The 10748-nt window shown below is 38.4% G+C and overlaps 2 protein-coding genes across 3 annotated transcripts; one reads left to right on the top strand and one right to left on the bottom strand.

The window, feature by feature from the left end:
• Positions 1 to 211: 211 nt before the first annotated feature.
• On the bottom strand, positions 212 to 4692 carry spata18 (spermatogenesis associated 18). Its single transcript, XM_053321911.1, has 12 exons — positions 4606 to 4692; positions 3377 to 3482; positions 3154 to 3269; positions 2869 to 2987; positions 2352 to 2447; positions 2123 to 2257; positions 1769 to 2000; positions 1481 to 1639; positions 1206 to 1381; positions 755 to 878; positions 571 to 645; positions 212 to 268 (listed from the first exon to the last, which is right to left on the bottom strand). The coding sequence occupies exons 1-12, from the start codon at positions 4690 to 4692 to the stop codon at positions 212 to 214; spliced, it is 1482 nt and encodes a 493-aa protein (XP_053177886.1).
• A 1538-nt stretch (positions 4693 to 6230) lies between these two features.
• Positions 6231 to 10142, top strand: sgcb (sarcoglycan, beta (dystrophin-associated glycoprotein)). Of its 2 annotated transcripts, none has more exons than XM_053321914.1 (6): positions 6231 to 6260; positions 6970 to 7179; positions 7288 to 7473; positions 7590 to 7781; positions 8504 to 8635; positions 8799 to 10142. In XM_053321914.1, the coding sequence occupies exons 1-6, from the start codon at positions 6246 to 6248 to the stop codon at positions 8997 to 8999; spliced, it is 936 nt and encodes a 311-aa protein (XP_053177889.1). In that variant the 5' UTR covers positions 6231 to 6245; the 3' UTR covers positions 9000 to 10142. The 2 variants fall into 2 exon arrangements, with proteins under 2 accessions (XP_053177889.1, XP_053177887.1); XM_053321912.1 differs by lacking the exon at positions 6231 to 6260 and adding an exon at positions 6647 to 6655.
• The last annotated feature ends 606 nt before the right edge of the window (positions 10143 to 10748 follow it).

The raw sequence follows: 10748 nt of genomic DNA, 5'->3' as shown, positions 1-10748 counted from the left end.
CCATCTGTAATATTCTGACTGTATCACTCTACTCTCCTTACTGTCAATGTCCCATTAAACTGCCCTCCAACAGTGTAAACTCTGAACAGCCTTTGGATAGTACAGTATCGAAGGATTTCATTGTTTTATTTGGTGGAAGCATACACATCTGAAAATACCTCACATTTCATTTCCCTGACATCAAGTACAGATGTAGATTTGTGTCCAGAGGTCACAGGCGACTGGCTGTGAGACGCTGAGGAGACAGACTTCTTTTGCTGTTAAATCGCTGAAAGCATGAATCAGAGGAGAGAGCTGTTAGAAAAGATGATGCTGTTGAGATATTTACAACTTTGGAGTACGTCAAAACTAGGCAGAATTTTTGAAATACATACCCTGAGGGCCATGGGTGTGCATGTTATTTAGTGGAAAGAGTGATAAGTATGAATTTAAAATATTGCTGAATTTCATGAGTAGTTGAGAAATGCTGAACAGAGCAAAAGGATGCATTCCCTTTTGTGACCAAAGCTCACAAAGTGTGCCGTTATTTCTATGTGGTTGGTGGGATTGTCAAATTTTATAGGGACTTACAAGGCTGCGAGATGGGCTGAGAGAGCGAGCACGCACAGGGCTGACACTCCTGCTCCTGCTACGACGTCTACTCCACTGCACAAACAGACACAACATCAATAAACACATGAGCCTCTCCAGCTACATCCATACTCTTTACATTATTCTCTACAGCAACTATTTTAAAGTAGTATAAAGTCAGTACCGGAGCTCCTCTTCTTGTGACAGCCTCGCCCTTCACTAATATAGTATGTCCTTCTACCAATGTTGGCCACACATGGTACATCACCAGAGGAGCAGTGAACTCAGAGTCATAGCTACGCCGATACCTGTTAAGCAAAGAGGGATGGCAGAACAGTGAGAGAGAGCAGTCAGTCTCTGTGGGTGCCATCTGTGTGTTTAGGGCGACCTCCACTGGTAGGAACAGCACGTAACCTAAGTTATAAGTAGCAGTTCATAACGCACTGTTTTACATTGATTATTTGAAAATGCAGCAGGTAACAGGAGTTAATTCAGACAGTCTATAATTTATGTGTATCACAAACTGACTGAATGGTTCAGCAGTAGATTTACTTTTCATGAAATTCCTGTAAGAGAACAAACTTTGTGCAACCCCAACTCAGGATTTTGACACAAGTGCTGCACATAGGACTGACTTGCTGTCGTTGTAAAGTTCTCCATCACTGGCAAAGGCCAAGTCAAGAGGGGGGTCCAGTGTCTGCATGGCGAAGACCATCCTGCATGTCTCCCTGATCAAGGCACTGATGAGGGCAAAGTCCACCTCTGGTGGGAAGGAGATCCGAGGGTTCACATTCATTGCGTTGATCACATCCTGAGGAGACCAAACACACATCAGATACGCTGCCTTTTTCAGCACTAAGTGTTAAACTACAGTAACTTTCACAAATGTAGCAGAAGAATTCTTTCCTACATTGACACTGGCCTGTACATCATAGAGGTCCAGGTTTCTGACGATGTAGTCCACAGCTGCATCCTCCAGGCTTTCTGGCCCAAAGTGGGATGAAGACAATGTCTTTCTCACACGCAGCTTGAACTGACGATAAGCCAGTTTTGCTGTTTTAAAGGATTCCTGAGATGTGATAACATATAAAAAAAGCATAAGACAAATTGTCATCCAACTGCTCCATATGCCAATGATGCGCAACTCTAATCTAATTCAACTCTTCTGTTTATCTTTGAAAAATTATAACAGTCCTACCACGACAGCGATGAAGATTATTTTCTGGACCATCTCTAGGTCATCAATGTAACGTCGAAGCACGGACTGGGCCTCCAGACGCTCCACAGCATACAGGTCACTGAAGCGTGACACCAGGCGTGCGTGGCGGGAGGAGCTGGTGAGCTGGGCTCTGGTGGGAGACTCACTCCTGATGGGGCTGGTTGAGCGGCTGAGTCTCGGCAATGGGCTCGGAGAACGACTTCTCACCAACCTGAGAGAGAAGGAATGAAAGAACACATAAAGCCATAGAAATAATTTGAGAGATTGTGCTGGGTGTGGATGTAAAGTATCTGTGTGTGTGTGTGTGTGTGTGTGTTTGGTACATGTGAGCACCTCTCCTGCAGCATGGCCTTCTCTGTGTTCAGATATGACACTTCATCTCTCAGGAGGTGAACCTGCCGCTCATAATCATCCAGAGCATCCAGCTTCCTCTTATAAATCTCCAACTGTTCATGTGCAGATCGCAAACTGAAAAAAAACCCAAACCCACACACACCTTGCATTAACACAGAATTCCATACTGTATATTGCAGCTAATATAATGTTTGGCTGTATCACCCACTCTGATTTCAATTCTAATATTTCGTCTTCGGTGGCCAGCAGAGTGGTTGCCGACTTGCTCTTTGTCTCATCCAGCTCCTTCTGAGCGTCTTCCAATCTGTAAAAAAAAAAAAAAAACCTCCCAAAATTGAATTGTATGTTTTATGTATTTCAGAACGTATAATTTAGACAACGAAGGGAAAACAATGTGCAAAAAACGCTCATATCCATCATGTTGCTTGTGGAGTTGTAGCTTTACCATATAATTTTTCAGCTGATCCAAACCACATAAAACAAGACCCGAGTCAGGAAACTGGCTGATTTATGATAGTTTGCTTCATTCCAAAATAAAATGTGCTGCATTTATTAAATCTCCAGTAACATAGCTGTCATGTGATTGTGAGTGATGTAATGAACCTCTGCGTGAGAAGTATCTAAAAGCAGAACTGCTTATCATACCATTATAATTTAACAGCTGTGTGTAAACTGTTTGTGGTTCTGTTAGCCAACACATGCTGTATTATATTTGTGAGACTCACTCGGCTCTGACGGAGTCCAACTGCAGGCGAGTAGAGCACAGCTGAGTTTCTATCTTCTGTATTTCATTGTCATGGGATGAAGAGAGCTCCCTGATCCTCCTGTCCTTTTCTGCTGAATCCTGATCATAACAAATGACACAGAAATGTCACAGTAACACCAACAGTAGATGGCCATAATTAATGAACATGATTTGAATTGTTTTTAACTGTTTTAAAGTAATTTTATGTCGAGGAAGTAGTGTTACATAAAATTAGTCTGATGCATTGTGTATTCTGTGATGTCACCTGGATGAGTTGTAAACTGGTGTTTTCAGTGACAGAGGACCTCGCCATTGAGAAACAGGTTCCCAGCCACGGCAGCAGGCGCATTTTGAGAGTGTCCACCCCAGCATAGTGTCCACCTGTTTTATAGGGACAGATTAATACAGAGTACATGTTGAAAAGTTCATGATCTGTTTGGCGCTTTGTTAAATAAAACAGTGTCTTACACTTTAAATTAAAAGTTTACCTTCAGCAGCTGTGAGGTTAAGGATGGAAAACAGCTGGCCCTGGATCGCAGCAGTTAATTCTATCAGATCACAACATCTGTTCAGATTCTGGTCACAGGAAATCACCTGAAGGGGTACCCATGACAAAAGTAGCTCAACGGACAAGACAAATTCTTGCTGTGTAACTTTTTTGTTTGTTTTTGTTTGTTTGTTTTCATTATACACCTCAATTTAAAAAGCCCCAAAACAGGAAAATGTTTTTAGTATTACATAAGAGGAGATCCCCCTCCTTCTTTGCAATTGATGGGACTAATTTATTGATGAATGGTTGCCTCTTTGTCAGATAAACATGGCATTTAAATTTTAAGGCTGCAATTGGCTTTCTAGTGTTTGTATTTTAGAGTAGACTAGACTACACTTGAAAAAACATTTTATAAAAATCATAAAATGATACCTGTTGTATCAGTTAGGATGTATGTGTGTTGTAGGCTATATATTTTTGGTCATTATAAGATATAATCTTGTTGTGGTAATGTCTGTTGAAGACAGGTGAGGATAAACCAAAGGAAGAGTCAAAGAGTATCTAAAGAGATCAAGAGGTATCACTCCTGCCTGCCGTCAACCTCCATTAAAAACAGTTCACTACCGTCTCTGGACAGTCCCGGTTTTTAAAGCAACACGCTACAACACAACGGCACAGAGTGACTGTTGTTTGCATTTATGGCACAACAAACAATTAGCCGAGTATTTTTGAAGTTTACACAAAGCAGTTCCACCCAGCCGGCAGAGACTTTCACAGCATGGAATCTTCTACAGTGAAGTAAAAGATCTCTGAACTAGTTCAACCGTAGCCATGGCGACTGGCGTCCATGGCAACCAAACTCTACCAGGAAATCCAGTACCTAGCTAAACGAGTGCATTCCTTTACTGTAATGTTTTAAATTATTTCAGCCATTTCAATAACGTTATCCATATTTATAACAATAATAAAACATAATAATTGGTCGAAAATTCTCCTTTTTATGAGAGCTAGTAATAAAAAGTCGCCATTCCACAGGAGTAAACAGCAATTTATAATTCTGAGTGGTCATTTTGTTTGAAAATATTTGACTAAAAATTACATTTTAAGTGTATGCAAATGTAACTTTTAAACAGTGGCTAACTAAAGAGATAGCATCGTGGAACATGGCAGTGATGAAGTGGTTTGGTCAGATTTAGGTCGGTCATCATTACTTATTGATGAACTTACATGATAGTCTTCGTGCCAGCTCTCCAGCTTGTCTTGTAACACGCTGAATGAAGATGTTTTAGCCAGTCTCCTTAAAGTGTCGGCCATGTCCCTCCGTAATAACTGCTTAATCCTCTGAGGTTTTAAATGACCCAGTGGAGGACAACAGCCGGAAGGTTTAATCTGTAAAGGGAGTAAAACTTCCTGTCCTGGCAGCTTTCTCCACCTACGACGCAGATGCCAAGCAGCGCTTCAGTTGTGGCAACCAAGTGAGGAGACGAGCCGACAACTAGACCGCTCAGTGTTTAAAATAAGGGAGAGCACCACTCACTGCAGGTTGTAATGTAATGTCATACTGTCAAACGACACCAAAGCCTGTAGCTCATTAACACCTAAGTACCTATAACTATGATTAACACACACTGATGATGTGTCCTCATAAAGCATTGTATTGTTTTTGACTGTTGACAGCATACACACACATCTGTATTAATGTCCAGTTATTAGCATAGTTTTTTTTTTATTTGATCTATTTTATTTTATTTTATTCATTTTAATCATTTTTAGGTTTCTCATTTGCATTAGTCTCAAATTGTGTCTCCCCCCAAAGTCCATTCATTGGGAGTCATTTTAGACTTCAAATAAAATGTAGACCTACTTACCTGAAAATACTGAAAGCCCGTGTGTACATATTTTTTTGGTTCACATTTTTAAATTCAACCTGCAGAGACACAGAGTTTGGAACTTGGAAAGCAGAGTTTTGGCAATCTGTTTCTATTTATTGATGTGGACAAAAATGATCAGAAGTTGAATTATGTTGTTCTGTCTTATTATTGGCATGTCAGTCATCTATGAAGCACTTTGACTTGCCATAACCTTTATGAAAGGAGCTAAACAAATAAAGTTTAATTGATTGATTGATATTTAATAGCCTACTACTAATAGCACTAATGATAATAATAATAATAATAATAATAATAATAATAATAATAATAATAATAATAATAATAATAATGATACTACATTATTTATTGCTACATGACTATTTGTAACATTTAAATCCGCTCACTGTCTATCTGATTTATATAATAGAAATGAGAGATAATATAATAGAAAATGTTATTTGATTTTTATTTGTTTGCAAAAGATTATTGATATACACATAAACTACAGAAAATGTGTTGGAGAAGTGTATAATTATACAGGTTGGTGTTTACTAAAAAGCTGTTGTAACTCTGAGCCAGCTGGGAAACTATTCGCTTTTGCTTAATTTTGGTTGTGATCTTTTTTTTTCTCCATCAAACACTTTTTAGACTTTACTGTTAAACAATAATTAGGAGTATAAGAGTCCATGGAAAGTATGAATGGGTATGTTTTTCTCATACAGTCTATGGTTTTTCTATTTTTGGATCCTTCTGTCATTGGCTGGTTGGCTTGGACTGCACCATCTTTTATTATCATAGAAAACGTCCCTTACTAGACTCAAATGAGCTCGTTTCAAATAAAAATACCTTACATTTCTTCTCCAGGTTTGTATTAAAATAATATTTCATTCACTGTTAAGTCATTAAAAGTCAATAATTACCATATAACCAGTGTTCCACCTATGTGAAAAATGGTATGCTCCCTGTCACTCCGCTAGCAGGAGAGGGAGGGTCAACATGGCGTCTGAGCAGGTCCGTTATATCCAATATTTGTTGTTATTGCTGCATTTTCTCCATTTCTGCGCTAGTGTTTTTTAGAGGGTATTGATATAGTTATTTTTCGAGTAACGTAATATATAATACAATATATTATATAAACGTACTTGGCTTTTCTCGGTCCTTAATGTCAGTGTATTAAATCTGGCCTTCGCTTTGTTATTTCTAACAGGCAGCGTTAGATGGACATAAAAAAGCTGTTATTTTAGTAGCTCTATTGTTTGACAACGAAGTCATTTGCTTATATAACGATCATATAAGCTGCATGATATTAAAACATTGGAGTTTATTTCCAGGTAGCGGCTAAAATGAGTACAGTTTATTTTTAGTTATGGCCACACAGACAGGCAGGCGCGGGGCTTTTAACTGAGGTGCATACCAGCGCAGAGCACAAGAGACATCCAAAATAACAAGAAACTAAAAGCTGACGTTTGTCATGTCATAATTGGTCATCTCTGACCAGTTAATAATAAGCTCACATAGAGAAACACAGTTTTACTAAACTGAGCGAGGAAAACATTATTATATATTACCCCTATGTGTAAAATAATTGTAATTTTGAGGTGAATGCATTCAAGTAAGATTTTAAAAGATCAAATCCAGGATGTATTTTAGTCATTTGTATTATGGCTCAGTGTTTAAGTAGTCTTGTTGGGTTTAAAAAAGAGATTGTTTTGCATTACAGGAAAGTTCCAACGGGCCAGTGAAGAAGTCCATGAGAGAAAAGGCCATAGAAAGACGCAGTATCAACAAAGAACACAACAGTAACTTTAAAGCAGGCTATGTACCCATTGAAGAGGAACGTCTTCATAAGACTGGGCTGAGAGGACGGAAGGGAAACATGGCTGTTTGCATCATCGTCCTCCTCTTCCTCCTCGCCTTAATAAACCTTATTGTGAGTACTGAGTCAATCCAAAGGATAAGAGTTAAAGAATGCTCACAATGTGTTGTTTCATTCATTGTGAATCATGGTCTTTCAAAATCTGTATACACTTTCCTTCAGATCACACTGGTAATATGGACAGTGATCCGCATCGGTCCGAATGGCTGTGACAGTATGGAGTTCCACGAGACCGGCCTGCTGCGCTTCAAGCAGAAGGCGGACATGGGCATTGTTCACCCACTGCACACGAGCACAGTAGGAGGTCGTAAGGACCAGGACCTGGTCCTTGTTGGCAACAACCAACCAGTGAGAATCCTTATAGAAGACACTGAGCATTTTTTAAAAACATGGAAAATGACACATGGTATGGATAATTCACACTCTTTAAACTGTTCTCTTTTATTTCATTTGTCTCAATCCAGGTTGTGTTCCAGCAAGGCACGACTAAGCTGAGTGTAGAAAAGGATAAGACCTCAGTCGTCAGTGATGTTGGCATATCCTTCACTGACCCTCGCACACAGAGCACATTTTTCAGCACCGACTTTGAAAACCATGAGTTCCATCTGCCCAAAGGAGTCAAAGTCCTCAGTGTTAAAAAGGCTTCCACAGAAAGGGTGTGTATGTCGCTTATATGTCTGATGCCTGTTACAAAAGGTATTCATTAATTGTGTCAGTGTTTCACAACCGGGGCACAAAGCAGCATCTCTCCAGAAAGTATTCAGACCACATTTAACATATTTTGTTGTGTTATACAAACATTTGAAATAGATATAGAGAATCAGTTTTACTATCATTCTATGTACAATAATTCATTACAGTAAAATGAAAGTACAGGTTTTTATTTTTATTTTTGCAAATTAACTTAAAACACACTGAAAGTCCACAGGAACACATTTGAGTGCCATTTATTTAATATGTAGGATGTTGAGAGCCAGGGACAAGACATACTCAGCTCAGATCATTCTGCAGCAGCCTTAGAGTAAGTATCTGAAGGCTTTTGAGGGGCCAGGTTCACCAGTGCTCCTGAGCCAATCTGACAAAGCCTGAGAGGATCTGAAAGAATAGCAGGTGTACAAAGCTTCTTAATACAGGCCCAAGAAGACTCAAAGCTGTAATCACTCCTAGATGTACAGTTCACAATAAAAGCCTGAACATAGATATAGATCAATACTTTAGTTAAGCATATTTAATAAAAGAGGAAAAAATAATGTAAAAAATTTGCTTTCACATTGTAATAATGAGATTTTTCATTTAAACAAAGTCTGAACGCACACATTGGAGTCTAAACACTATATAAAGCATATGACTAATCTCACATTTTGTCTCTTGATTTTAGATCACTAGCAGTGCAGCATCTGACCTGAACATCAAAGGGGACAGTAAGGCCATCATTCGTGGTAATGAGGGTGTCAATATCATGGGCCGGACTGTAGAGTTCAAAGTGGGTGGAGGCATCGAGCTCAGGGCTGTAAGTATGTGTGATTTGTGACACTGGGTTTGGTGTGGGACACTGTTGGATGAGCATAGGAAGGCGTGTTTTCTCAATTTGGTACAAAAACCTTCAAATTTCAAACCTTCAAACTTTTCTTTTGCATGGATACTATGTAAAACTAAAGAATTTCTCATTGCAGGAGAACAGCATTGTCCTGAATGGATCAGTCATGTTCAACGCTACACGCATCCCTAACTCTGCAGCAGATGAGTATTTTAATGAAGGTCTAGAGAGGTACAAGCTCTGCATGTGTGCAGATGGAACTCTGTTCCGTGTGCAGGTGAAGTATCCCAACATGGGCTGCCAGACATCAGATAACCCATGTAGAAGAGCTCACTAGGGAAGTGGACTGGAATCTGCTGAATCTCCTTTCAATCTGTCACCACTGAAGTCAGACAAAATGACATATTTTGATATTGTATTATTGCAAATCATACAATATTCTTCATAGCTCACACATAATACCTCTACAGTTCTCATCTGATAAATTCTGTATTTCTTGCCAAATAGCACTTGTGTTACAGATCATTGCCACTTGGCCAAAGATATTAACATACTTATAAGTGCTTGTTTTCTTTTAATGTTCTGCAGATTTGCCAACATAATATAAAGTTCATAATACCATATCAGCTTAACACTCCGATATTTAATATTATACTGTGGATTACCCACTTCTTGTGGTGTTTTGCAGCTACAGTATTTATTGTTTTTGCCTTACCGTCCAGTATTATCTATATACAAACCCTGTAGAGGGTCATTTTATTTGCTGTGCATTGTTTCTGGCAGCTGTGTTTGATATTTTCCTTACTACATATACTGACAAGTGTGAAACACTATATGATTATAATATTTGCAGGTGAAATGCACAGAGTTTTGGATAAAGCGTTATACATTAGATACATTTTAAGCCATCCAGTAATGCTAAAGCAGAGTAGGTCTCTTTCTGCACATCTTGGACTGTCAATCATGCACGTGCCAATGGATTAACAAGGGATGATATATAACATAATATATATGTAACATTTAAATTTTGTCGCAAAAGCTTTTTTACAGTGAAGTAGTGCAATGTGTGGAGAAACAGAGCGAGTGTGTTTGCACTAAGTTATGCTACAGATTAATGCAAATCTCTTTAAATGTTGATGTTCATGAATGTCAGGAAAGTTTAAATCAACAGCAACTTGGGTCTAAGCCTTCACTGAGTGGTTTGAATTTGTGCAATATAGTATAAAATTTGACTTTCATTTAGTTTGGATTGTCTTGTCTGTTTTATAACATTACTGATGTTGAGAAATGTCATGAAGTAGCTGTTTTCAAAGGATTACAAGCTTGTTGCCTGTTTTGAGAGAACGTTGTTTTTGATCAACTAAATGGAAATAAGAAAAAAAGACTATCAGCTTTATTTTAAAAATGTGTCCAACATTTCATTGCTGTTTGTTTCAATAAAGAAACATGTTAAAACACTGCTGCAATGTGAAACTTCTTATGATTTGTTTTCATTGTGTTTACATGGTTATTTAGAACCATAAAAGAATATTGTGTCTCATTATGATGTTTTATTACCTAATAAAATGCGCAGGCAGGGTACGGCTTTATCATAAACCTCCAGGATTGTAGTTATCTATGATACATAACAAGTGAAGGAATGACAGTAAGATATTAACTTGCCATGTAAATGATTGAATGAATCACAGAATTCCATCTTGGGGAGTTTTACGTTAAGCAAGACACAGCAAAACACACTTCAGACTTTGATCAGAAACTGCCCGAGAGCCAAAGTTAAAAGCCTGAAAGCCCTGTGAGTGTGAAAAGGTGTCACAAGATTTCCTGTCAGCGTGGCAAAGAGTTGATACCCAGGTCAGTTTGCTGTTTTTAATGAATTAGCTATTTGATACACTTATTTTAAGCTTAAGCTGTTGTATGTTAGTGAATTGCTATGTGATGAAGAGTGATACAAATTTAGCATCTGGTCTGTTGGCATAAGATTTAGTAATTTCAAAAATGATTGTACATGTAACCTGTCTCGCATACAACCCAATCCTAATGGTAAAAATGGGTCTTATTTTATGTTTTTGGGTGAAGTTCTTTCCTG

This window comes from Scomber japonicus, chromosome 7 (genome assembly GCF_027409825.1).
Source record: "Scomber japonicus isolate fScoJap1 chromosome 7, fScoJap1.pri, whole genome shotgun sequence".
NCBI lineage: Eukaryota > Metazoa > Chordata > Actinopteri > Scombriformes > Scombridae > Scomber > Scomber japonicus.
The sequence above is the reverse complement of the archived record's forward strand: the minus strand, read 5'-3'. Positions and strand labels throughout refer to the sequence as shown.

Bases quoted from the DNA above. Each gene is read 5' to 3' on its own strand.
- spata18 (XM_053321911.1), bottom strand. From the start codon at position 4,692: ATGGCCGACACTTTAAGGAGACTGGCTAAAACATCTTCATTCAGCGTG. The intron at 1,640-1,768 runs GTAGGACTGTTA...ATCACATCTCAG, and splicing joins TAATCTTCATCGCTGTCGTG to GAATCCTTTAAAACAGCAAA. The intron at 879-1,205 runs GTCAGTCCTATG...TTTGCTTAACAG, and splicing joins GAACTTTACAACGACAGCAA to GTATCGGCGTAGCTATGACT.
- sgcb (XM_053321914.1), top strand. The intron at 7,782-8,503 runs GTGTGTATGTCG...TCTTGATTTTAG, and splicing joins AAAAGGCTTCCACAGAAAGG to ATCACTAGCAGTGCAGCATC. The intron at 8,636-8,798 runs GTAAGTATGTGT...TTCTCATTGCAG, and splicing joins GAGGCATCGAGCTCAGGGCT to GAGAACAGCATTGTCCTGAA.